The sequence below is a fragment of the Palaemon carinicauda genome, chromosome 32 (assembly GCF_036898095.1).
Source record: "Palaemon carinicauda isolate YSFRI2023 chromosome 32, ASM3689809v2, whole genome shotgun sequence".
Lineage (NCBI taxonomy): Eukaryota > Metazoa > Arthropoda > Malacostraca > Decapoda > Palaemonidae > Palaemon > Palaemon carinicauda.
In genome coordinates this window covers 24,195,472-24,207,766 of record NC_090756.1, presented here as the reverse complement: position 1 = coordinate 24,207,766, position 12,295 = coordinate 24,195,472, and the positions used below count along the sequence as shown (strand labels likewise).

Below are 12,295 nucleotides of genomic sequence, written 5' to 3'. Positions count from 1 at the left end.
TAATACTGTACAGTAATAATAATAATAATAATGATAATAATAATAACAATAATAATTTTATTAACAACAACAACAATAATAATAATAACAATAATAATAATACACACTTTACGTATGCTATTTTACGCCTCTCTCTCTCTCTCTCTCTCTCTCTCTCTCTCTCTCTCTCTCTCTCGTACGCTTATTCGAAATGTGATTTTTGCAACAAAGAATATTATTGGATGCAGTACTGTACTACGTACGTATACATACAAAAGATTCATGGAAAAGAAGCACATCCATTACAGTACACACCATTCTAATATGGTATGACTGCATCTGATTTGCGTTTCATGTTCGATTTAATTTTACTACGTACTGAATTATCGTATGATCACATTCTCTTTTCGTGTTTTATTTCTTTCTGTGCTGAATTATATATCATATGTAATGCAATGAACAATCAGTAAGAGCAGATATTACTAATTACAGTATTAATGGAATTACAGGTAACAAAATATCGTATTTGGGGGTCTTCAGATTTCGCGGTATTTTCGAAATTTCCGGAAAATCCGCGATATGTATATATATATGGGTTATGGAAAAACCCCGCGAAGTGGTGAATCCGCGATTGTCGAACCGCGAAGTAGCGAGGGTTCACTGTATAGCCTAGTTATCCCCTCCAAGCCCTAAGAAAACGGTATGTTTTCTTTACTACTGTATAAAAGTTACGGTACTGTCTGTAAAGCATTTGGATCAGTGAAGGTGTATTGTTACCTGTACACCTAAATTAAGGGTTGATACCCTGAAAAAAAAGGTCCTGTACTCTCGGCGACGAGTTGGGATCTCGTAAGCTTTTCGTATCCTGAAAATTTTTTCATATACTGGGGCATAAAAATCTTTGTATCGCTTTTCGTACCCTGAATTTTTCGTAAGCAGAAACTTTCGTATCCAGAGGTATCACTGTACTCTCCTCTACCCAGAAAAGCAATGTGTTTATCTCCTGGCAGAGAGGAATAGGCTCAAGAGAAGTGAGGGCCAGGTCACTCTGGGTAAGGGTCCTACCTTTTGAAGGGCTTTCCCAGTTAGAGTTTAGAAGATGAAACACACTGGCGGGGTTCTCGGCATTTATTGCAAACTGAGCTTGTTTCGAAGGAGTAATACACAACTCGCTAAGCCTTTCCAGGCCGTGTTCTTCTTTGTACCTCTTGACTACTTTCCTTACATTCTGCAACCAAAAGAGGAGTGCCTGGAACGAGACCGATGCAAATTGGCAATGAATTAATATGGTTCAAGTTGAATGATTACATTAAATACATTACCTGAAACACGTCTTAACCCTTTTACCCCCAGGCTCTTTGGAAATTTCCAACCCTTAACCCCAAAGGGGTTATTTTTTCCCCAGCACATTTTGCAGTATATATTTTTCAAATTGCTCTAACAGCCTTAATTTTTGTCATAGAGAGGTCATGTTGGTCTCATTCTCTTGGAAAATGCCTGAATTTTCTCAAAAAATTATTAAAAATACGAAAAAAAAAATGTTTATAGCATTTTTTTGCAAGGACGTACCGGTACGTCCATGGGGGTAAAGGGATGAGTTTTGTGAAACGTACCAGTACGTCCTTTGGGGGTAAAAGGGTTATCTTGGACGTTAAACACTGCCACTTTAAGATATAACATCTCAATTATGTTAAAAATTAAATAGCTAAAAAATTCTAAAGCTATAATATTCTGCAAACTTTGGAACATTCACCCTAACTATAGGGCTAACAGAATTAATGTGCTTTTAAAAAACAAATATAACACTTACTTTAGAACTGATAAGTAACTATAGAGGAAAAACCCTCTTGAATATGATCTGACTGCCTTTCATTATCTTCTTACCTAGTTGGGTTTCCCACGTCAATCTCATCTATTTTACCTTTTGTCGCTAATTAAAGAGCAAACCTTGTAACAGTAAATTAATTTGTCTTGGTAATCTACCTATAGTCAATTTCTTTTAGCGATGCAGATTTGCACCGACTCACAGCGGTGCCCTTTTAGCTCGGAAAAGTTTCCTGATCGCTGATTGGTTGGACGAGATAATTCTGACCAATCAGCGATCAGGAAACTTTTCCGAGCTAAAAGGGCACCGCTGCGAGTCGGTGCAAATCTGCATCGATAAAAGAAATGGACTATAGGGACTGCAACGAGAGCACTGGACAATGGACACTGTAAAACCTTTTATTTATACAGTCAGCTAATGCAACAGCCATGTTCACAAAACCAGGACGGCAATAGCGGCCGCCCACTAAAAGGGATATACCGTAGTAGAAAACGTATCTATAATCTAACAGCTTACCTGAAAAGCTTGAAAAGAGTACGACGAAGGAACTCTGCAAATCTTTCTGATGATTGAACCAAGACCATATAGGAAAACATTTGCCGTTACACGGCCCTTTTCATCTTTAATGATGCCATCATCGCATCCCTCACTTATCGAAGTTTTAGAATGCTTGGGTTCCATTGGCAAAGCACCTTTATTTTGAGATATTCCAACACGCTGACAAGGCTCCATATTTTCTTTTAGAAACTCGTGTGTCTCAGATTGTTTGGGGTAATGTTCTACCGAATAAATCCAAAGGACACCACAATTCAAAAGACCAAAGATAGTTTTTACCACTGAAAAAGATGTCTCCAAACAGTTAACACTCAGACATGTGTCTCCATCCCCATGAGTACTGTGTAGCTTTGATATAGACTCTCTTGCCCCTTCTTTATCCCTGTGCTGGTCATACATTGCAATGACCTTAAGGAGCTGATAAAATTTTCTAGGTAGGTCCTCTTTTACTAGTACAGTGAAAGCCAAGCACAGTGATGTACCCAAAATTATAGCACAATCGGTTGGCAGATTCTCATCGGCAACAGCAAAAAGAAGCAATTCGAACAACTGTTGTAGAAGGTTTGTAGAAGAATTTTCCAAGGGGGTATCAGTTTTTGAAGAGAGAATCTGCAAGACTCCATAGGCAGCCTGAAAAATATATAGGGATTTCCTTCAAATAACTAACTACTGAACTTAAAACTAATAAATAAATAACCCCTTAAAGATCAAATGGGCAAATACATAATAGTACACTAAGCTACAAGTGGAAAGTTCTACCGGGCAAAAGAAAATTTGGTAAACTTTGTGTAAGTGGGCTACACATTAAATCATGATGTACCATATATCAAAACCTTCCTAAAATGACAAATTCGTAGATAATTTGTATTTTTCCTAACTATACAAACCTTAGCTATTTATTAGGGGTAATACTTTCAGCTCTGACGAAAGTATAACCCCTAATAAATAGCTAAGGTTTGTATTCCAGTTACGGAACAATTGCGCAGTAAATAAATTCCATCAGAGGTAAACAGAAATGTATAATGGAGTTTGTAGCGAAGATTATCTTACAAACAGGGAACTAATGGAGATGGAAAAGAAGCTGAGAACTCGTAGATTGAGATGGTTTCAATGAGTGACGAGAAGGGACAAGGAACGGTCAGAATGAATGATTGATTGAAAGTTTTCTGGCATCCAGACATCTAAGGTCATTGACGCCGATCAGAATGAATGGCTGTAATCATGGAAGTGACAGGACGAGAAATTGTGGAAAATGGTGATAGATGAAGAACTAGCCCTGATGGAAGTGCAAGACAATAAAGGATAAAAAAAATGGAGGGAACTCATTATGCTTTTATCTCGGTAAATGGAAGAGCCGACTACAAATGAAGAGAAAGTTATGACCATTTTGGATTTTAAAAAGAGACCTATTCACATTTATATATACTATACCAAGCAAGTTTGTCTGATGCTTTAAAACAATGTTAATGAATGTATATTATAGAATTGCTTTGGTTTGTTGAATATATTTTGTTAATTCTTTCAAAGAGCAACATGTACCTAGGATATTCCTCTTGTAGTGTTAGTTTTACTCTTTTTATTACCACCATTTTTAAACCAGCACACATTTTTATATGATAAACACAAAATCCAGTAATTTGTGAAGCAAACTTCCTAAGAATAAGAATAAATACTTAGAAGAAAAAATGGCCTTCAAATATTACACAGCATATACTGTGTTACAAGTAATAATTTACATCAGTAAAGAAAAAATAAAATGTGCATATTATGTAACATGGTATCTTTTCAATTCATAAATATCTTGAAATAAAATATAATGAATAGCAGTAAAAAAAATATTTGAATATTCATATACATGTAGGCCCTGCTGCTTCCTCCGATGCCTTAGATGACTGCGGAAGTAGCAGCAGTAGGGGATTCAGCATTATGAAGCTTCATCTGTGGTGGATAACGGGGGAGGGTGGGCTGTGGCACCCTAGCAGTACCAGCTGAACTCAGTTGAGTCCTTTGTTAGGCTGGGAGGAACGTAGAGAGTAGAGGTCCCCTTTTTCGTTTTTGTTTCATTTGTTGATGTTGGCTACCCCCCAAAATTGGGGGAAGTGCCTTGGTATATGTATGTATGTATATACATTTAATAAATCAAGGAAATATGTATACATGAAAAACAGAACATGATTGAATGTACCCTCAAGCAACGTAGGTCAAAACCATGGCTACATCAGAGGCCAACGATGAAAATAAAATGAAAAAAGATAGAAGAGTAAGGCTTAACCACAATAAAAGCAAGAGACCTGTCTCTTAAAAAAGGTTAATGGAAAATATATGCAGGAAGTTAACTCAAATGGTCAAGTATTAGAAATGCAAGGCACAAGACAACAGTAACGTACTAGATTTCACTTTTACTATGCTTATGCTTGATAAGAAATCATAACCTATTTTGTCTTTTGAGATCTTACACATGAAAATGGGCATAGAATTATATACACATACAAATAAAACAATAAAACAAATCAACTCTGATGTGGAATGCAGTCTAAAAGTGCTACACATACAGACAAAAACATTTCTTTTCTGTTGCTCACTAATAAATGTGTTACAAAAACAGGGTCTTACCTTCGAGGACACACGGAACCTAGAGATGTCATTCTTCATCATACTAGGATGCATACCAGAAATGCAGCAGTTTATGACAACTGGCAAACAATCAACTACACATTGCTGCAATAATTGGCACCCGCTGGATAGAGCACAAACTGTAAAAATAAAAAATAAAAATTCAAAGGACAAATAATTATGAAAAAATAAGGGGACGAGAATAAATAGAGTTGTATAAAAATTATGTATCAGATATTGTAGCAAATGTAGAGATTGGTTGGTATCTAATTATGACAAGATCATAGTGATAAGCTTTACTTCCTATCCTGTATATGAAAGATTAGATTAACTAAACTAGGAAACTCTACTCGAACCTCCAAATGTCTTTTAAATTCCTTCGTTTTTACCAAAATCTTACAACTGATCAAGTGACTATATACACACCATCACCGCAACTGCGCTACCTACCGTAAAACAGAGCTGTGGCGGAATCATCCTTCAAATACTGCCTGAGCTTCTGAACTACTTCCGACGCCAGTAAATATTGAGAAGGTGGCGGCAGATCTTCAATGGTCTGTGAAATGGAAAAGTATACAAATACATTAAAACTAGAGTAAAGAAATGAACGTCAGGATCCTTATTTGTCCTCGGTATGTGAGTGACAGCAATACTCATTTGATGTTGTCAATGTGAAGGCGGAGTGACGGTCTTAACGAACCCCCGGTCTCAGAATTCTCCTTGATAATCTGCGCATGCGCGAACATTACTGTTTGCCAGTGCATACGAGGTTGATGTTTTATTTTCCTGTAATGTTAGCGTGCGCAGCTCAACATTACCGCTTGCCAGTACATACGAGCTTGATGTTTTATTTTCATGCGAGCGAAGCGAGCTAATGGCGGAAAAGAACAATTATACAATGTCAAGGAGAATTCTGAGACCGGGGGATCGTTCCGACCGTCACAGTGGCACTGGCGAGCGAGGACTGCATTCTAGAGATTATTGAGAATTATTCAATAACCTCAAGACAATATAAGATGAATATTCACTGTACAGTATATGCAACAGACAAGTAGTCTTTTAGTAAATCTAAAAAAAATCATATAATAAGAGAAAGTCAATAAAGTATTGTCATTTATAGACAAAATACAGTTATAAGGTTACATAAAGTAACAATTTACTAGATATAGAAGGGGTTGTTAATCAAATTACATTGGAAAAGATTTAAATAGTACAATTACCTTCTTCAAAGTCCTTATATCCCGATCAACTGACTGGGAAAACAGCCGATCCAGTATTTCCGACACATTTGCCTCCATTTCTAACCAAATCTATTAAAAAACCATATCATTCCAGAAATCTGAAAAAAAAAGATAAAAATGAAATAAATTTCAACTACAAATAAGACAGCAGTGCTAAACTTACAGTAAATACATTATAAACTAACACTGAAAGACCTTGCCATCCTAAAATGAAACCTCTGTGTAATTTCACCTTAGTTCAATGTGTAAATGATTTGTAGGTCCAACGATACCCTTTACTATAAAAGCAACATTAAATATAGTTGTTTTATACAACCACAAGCCTTGTGTTTTTGAGGAATAGAACAACAGATAACTTAACAACCATGGAAGCTTGCATACACTGTACTATGTTTAACCACCATACGCTATATTTCCGGTAAAATCATATACACAGACGGGACATTTTAAACATTAAAAAATAGTTTTTCCTGTATCAAATAATGTGTTTTCAATGGATTTGACCTTTATTTCGATAGAAAACAAACCAAACAACCCGTTAGATTCCCTTCCTTCCCCACGGCCATAGGTAGGAACCGAGGGTTCAGTCAGGGAACCACAGGCGAACCATATTTCCGATAGAGTATTTTCCAACTCATGGTGTTACTGGAGTGTTTATAGGAGTTTTGAAATATTTTGATGCCGTTTCCAGTCAGGAAGTCGTACTTTTCAATAAGTACGGATTGAATAAAGAGATGCGTCTGATGAGAATCTGACTGGGACAACACAAGAATATGCCTTACTTTAAGGCATATTCCTGGACAGAGTCCTGGACAGAAGGGGGGGGGGGGGTTGCAGGTGGGATGTATACCTCCCAGTTAAGTAAGGAATAGCATCTTAGGTTAGGTAAGAAACCTTAGGTTAGGTAAGAAACCTTAGGTTAGGTAAGAAACCTTAGGTTAGGTAAGAAACCTTAGGTTAGGTAAGAAACCTTAGGTTAGGTAAGAAACCTTAGGTTAGGTAAGAAACCTTAGGTTAGGTAAGAAACCTTAGGTTAGGATGCATCCCCGAGTTTGTTTCCCTTCTGGAATATGGTATTACCGTCACACCTCTACTGTTTCAAAGCTCTATAACTTGATAAATAAATTCTTTCGGCAAATATTTTCACAGGGACTGTTTAAAATATCTATAAATGCACCAAGAACACCCTTTAAATTAGTCGCTAACGTTATTGATATTATATCATATAAATTTAAGGTTATCGTGATTATGGCTCACAATGACGATAATAGGTTATCATTAACCAGCGAGCACAGATTTTAAGGGGATAAAATTAGTGTTTTAGAAGAGATAAGGGTATATGTATGATAGAGGCCACCTTTATGTATCATGATGACTGACCAAGAATACGGCATTGTAAGAGGGGGGTCTTAGGGGGGCGTTAGGCCCCCATTAGATGAGTAAGGACACAGCTTCTAGGTTAGGTTAGGGGTGGTAAGTTTAGTTTAGTTGGTGTCCATATTTTATGCTTGCTAGAAGAACTGGCCGCAAATATACTAAGGCTCCAGGAGATATATTCAACTATATTGGTTCCAATCTCTTAACTTAATTTAATATTGTACAACAGTAAAGAAAACCGGTAGGGTAAGTTAGGTTTGGTTAGGACTTATTCTACTTTTTTTTGTTCAATATATATTTACAGGATTATTACCAATAGTTCATGTTTTTTTACAATAAAATTAAGCATAATTTCACCTATATACATCATTAATTATTCTTCCAATTACCTAATTTTTACGGTGGCTTTTCATGTAAATACGAAATTGAAAATTCCAAAATACATAATTCGAAATTGACCTAATTTTCATTCAACTAATATAGCTTATCTTAAATTATGAAAACGCCTATTACGTGAGTCAGTATAATCCTTCTCTATAGTTACCTATTGTTAATCCAATGTGATTATATGGAGTTTTAAACCACAAGTCTCTTTGTTACACTGACAATGCCTTTGACAAATGACAATCAAGCCGTTTAGTCAGTATGTAAACAAAGGCACTACCTTTGCAACGGCTCCTCAAACACTTGACGGATATTAGATTTCCAATTAGTTTTTGGTTACTCTATGGACATGAGTCATGATATGACAATGAAAGAGTCTCCAATAGATTTACTAGATTTGAGAACAAAGTTCTCAGAAGGATATTTGGAGTTAAATGGGAGGACAGGATTAAAAATGAAACTATAAAAGAGATTATTCGAGTGCCATATGTGGATGAGATCATGGTGAGGGGCAGATGGAGATGGTTTGGGCATGCACTTCGCACTACCCAAGAGAGATTAGTTCAACAAACTTTCAAATGGGCTCCACAAGGCACTAGGAGAGTTGGAAGACCCAAGCCTACATGGCTGAGGACTTATGAAGCGTGAAGTGGGAGATGATGAATGGAGAAGTATTGATTTAAAACCTAAAGATAGAGACGACTGGTGAAATTTCATCCAGGCCCTTTTCGTCAATTGGCGTGGGAGATGATGATGATTTCTTTTAATACTAATAATATGAAACATATATTTCATAATTATCATTTTCAATTCTAATTCAGTTTTGACAATCCACGTTCTTAAAACTGTGTTAAAAGAAATTTTCTAAGTGTTTGGATAATGTGGATTTGACAATTAACATGGATTATTCTAAATAGCTAGGAATATATACAAGTACATCTCGTAGGTTATGTAGGGGGCAGGCCCCCCTGTCTGATAGGACTAGGAAAAAGTCTTTTAAATAAGCTCTTCTCTGTAGATCCATATGTATGAATAATCACATACATACACATACCATTAAATTTGGTGAAAGGGCTTTTAGCTACTGTGCACCTAGACATTATAATAAACTGCCAACTGAAATGAAGGACCTAAAGGGAACAATTGAATTTAAGAAGAAACTAAAGACATTACTTTTCACAAGATCATATGATTTTGAAGATGCTACAATCAAAGAATTGTATAAGTTATAATGAAAAGGTTTCGTTAGATGATTAATATGAACCCGCCCGAGAAGTGGTTCACTCGACTTCAGTGGAGGGTTGGATTTAAACCCAAAACAAGAAGAAGAAGAAGAAATTCAACTATTTCCCATTGGCACAGATGAAAATGTACTGAAACACCTTTCAGTTTTTGAAAATCTCAAGTAGCACAAAGTTATTCTTGAATCAAAAGAAAATAACGCCAATAGACAAATTACCCTCAAAGTGTGGATTGAACCTGGAGCTCTCTGTGAGAATTAATGTTTTATTAACAATCTTACCTTTTTTAATCATCAAATTGGTGTTAGACGAACGGACTCCTGTAGCAAGGACTTGGCATGAACCAAAAAACCTTTCCTTTTCCTGCCTGTCTTCTCTTTTCTCAGACTGATTCTACTACTATCTAATATCGCATGAGGATCTGCCCCTCTCTTTTTTTCTTCTCCTGTGCTTCTCTTTCTCCCTTTTTCCTTATTCTTTCCCATCCCGAGTACCTGCCTTCGGGCTATAAACTGGATTGTATCCAGGGGTACTCTTCCTTTCCCCATATTCCCCACTTCCCTATCCTTATCCTTATCCTTATAATGTTTTATTAACAAGATCTTAACGATAAGTAAGATCGAAGTAGGTGCTATATGAGAAAAAGGGCTGATATAATTACTTGAAATATTTTTTAAAAGATCTTTAAGGCAAAATTGGTGAATTTTCCACAAACAACGTAAGCAATCAACATACCAAGCAGGCATTATATGACTGTAGTTTTTTTTTTTTTTTTTTTTTTTTTTTAATGGATGCATTCGCACCGACTCGCAGGGGTGCCCTTTTAGCTCGGAAAAGTTTCCTACTAGCTGATATGGTTAGAATTATTTGGTCCGACCAATTAGCAAGTAGAAAACTTTTCTGAGGCCTTTCGAGTTACGGAGGTACATTAGAAGGCTACTAAGTGGGTGCCAGTATAGGCAGAAGGGAGGCTGCACAGAGCCTCTAGTAATGCATACTGTTCACTGCGTGGGGTGGACTGCTAGCTATATCCTCTACGGGACCTAGTTTAAAGGCTGCTCATGACTGGCAGAGGCAAGGGACAGTGACATTGCCCCCAATCCGCTCTCAACCCAAGCTAGAACCAGGGAGGGCCAGGCAATGGCTGCTGATGACTCAGCAGGTAGACCTATGGGCTCCCCCAAAACCCCCATCCTTAGCTCACAAGGATGGTGAGGTTGCAGAAACTAAAGGAACTAACAAGTTTGAGCTTTGACACCAGACCAGTCCTGAATTTGATTATATATCCGAAAATTTACCTAAAGGGGAAGTCAATGAAACTATAGTCCATTTCTTTTAGCGATGCATATTTGCACCGACTCGCAGCGGTGCCCTTTTAGCTCGGAAAAGTTTCCTAATCGCTGATTGGTTAGAATTATCTTGTCCAACCAATCAGCGATCCGGAAACTTTTCCGAGCTAAAAGGGCACCGCTGCGAGTCGGTGCAAATATGCATCGCTAAAAGAAATGGACTATAGTAACTGTCTATTGAGAGAAAGTTTCTTTTCTTGAAATAAAGGAAGTTTTTTTTTGCAAATGAAAAGGATCGTTAAATAAAATATGAAAATGCCTTTTCTTATATAATGTCGTTTTCGAAAACAAGTAAAAAGGCAAAAAAGGTTTCTAAAAAATTGACTTTTCAGGTTAAAAGAATTTTCTATAAAGTTTTTATGTTCTATTATTTAAAAAAAAACTTACCTATAATAGTTTTTTCTATAAATTCAAAAACTTCATCTATAAAAGTTTTTTTTTTCTGTGACTTTAAAAACTTCAACTATAGCCCAAAAGAATTTTTCTATAACTTCAAAAAACTTCATCTATAAAAGTTTATCCTATCACTTCAAAAACTTCACCTATAAAAGTTTTTATTTCAATAACCTTCAAAAACTTTATCTAAAAATAATTTTCTTAACGAAAAACGTTCAATAAAAGGTATATTGAAAATATATTTTCCATGATTAATAAAAAGTGAAACCCTTTTAATTCCCTATATGATTACTTATTAATCTTTGGCACCGTCGTTCAATTAGTTCATTATGCATGTTGCATAAGATTCTTCATAACTCTGACCATCCTTTACATTCAGATCTCCCTGGACAATTCTATCCTGTTCGTAATACTAGGCAGACAGTTAATTCTAATAGCCAGGCCTTCTTCATCATGAGGCTCAATACTGCACAGTATTCTAGAAGTTTCATTCCAGCTGTTACCAAGTTGTGGAATGATCTTCCTAATCGGGCACTTGAATCAGAAGAACTTCAAAAGTTCGAAGTTGGAGCAAATGTTTTAATGTTGACCAGGCTGACATGAGTCTTTTTATTGTTTATATATGACATATCTGTTTTGACGCTGTTAATAGTTTATATAGGACGTATCTGTTTTGACGCTGTTACTGTTCTTAGAATGATTTATTGTTAATTTATTCTCATCATTTCTTTATTTCCTTATTTACTTTCCTCACTGGGCTATTTTTCCCTGTTGGAGCCCTTGGGCTTATAGCATCTTGCTTTTCCAACTAGGGTTGTAGCTTGGCTAGTAATAATAAAAATAATAATAATAATAATAATAATAAGAGTTCTCTTGCTTGAGGGTATACTCACACTATTTTAACTGTATCCTTAATTCCTTTCCTCACTTGACTATTTTTCCCTGTTGGAGCCCTTTAATACCATCCAACTTTTCCAACTGGGGTTGTAGCTTAGCTAATAATCATAACACTAAGAGACGAAGAGAGCCCTCCAGCTTTTCCAACCGGGCTTGTAGCTTAGCTAATCATCATAACACTGAGAGACGGAGAGAGCCCTCCAGCTTTTCCAACCGGCGTTGTAGCTCAGCTAATCATCCTAACACTGAGAGACGGAGAGAGCCCCCCCGCTTTTCCAACCGGCGTTGTAGCTCAGCTAATCATCCTAACACTGAGAGACGGAGAGAGCCCCCCCGCTTTTCCAACCGGCGTTGTAGCTCAGCTAATCATCCTAACACTGAGAGACGGAGAGAGCCCCCCCGCTTTTCCAACCGGCGTTGTAGCTCAGCTAATCATCC

At 36.7% G+C, this 12,295-nt stretch overlaps 2 protein-coding genes across 2 annotated transcripts in view; both read right to left on the bottom strand.

Annotated features, from left to right (window-relative positions):
* The window catches only part of LOC137625338 (tRNA (32-2'-O)-methyltransferase regulator THADA-like), a 51,434-nt gene extending 43,212 nt beyond the window's left edge, over window positions 1–8,222 (bottom strand). Inside the window, exons 1-6 of the mRNA XM_068356179.1 lie at window positions 8,135–8,222; window positions 6,193–6,311; window positions 5,423–5,528; window positions 4,973–5,112; window positions 2,321–2,989; window positions 1,045–1,228 (exon numbers count right to left, since the gene is read on the bottom strand). Of these exons, the coding sequence (XP_068212280.1) occupies window positions 1,045–1,228; window positions 2,321–2,989; window positions 4,973–5,112; window positions 5,423–5,528; window positions 6,193–6,270 (1,177 nt within the window). The 5' untranslated portion in view covers window positions 6,271–6,311; window positions 8,135–8,222. The remainder of the gene's footprint in view (window positions 1–1,044; window positions 1,229–2,320; window positions 2,990–4,972; window positions 5,113–5,422; window positions 5,529–6,192; window positions 6,312–8,134) is intronic.
* The window catches only part of LOC137625345 (uncharacterized), a 544,968-nt gene that overhangs the window by 501,674 nt on the left and 30,999 nt on the right, over window positions 1–12,295 (bottom strand). The gene's annotated exons all lie outside the window — the stretch shown is intronic.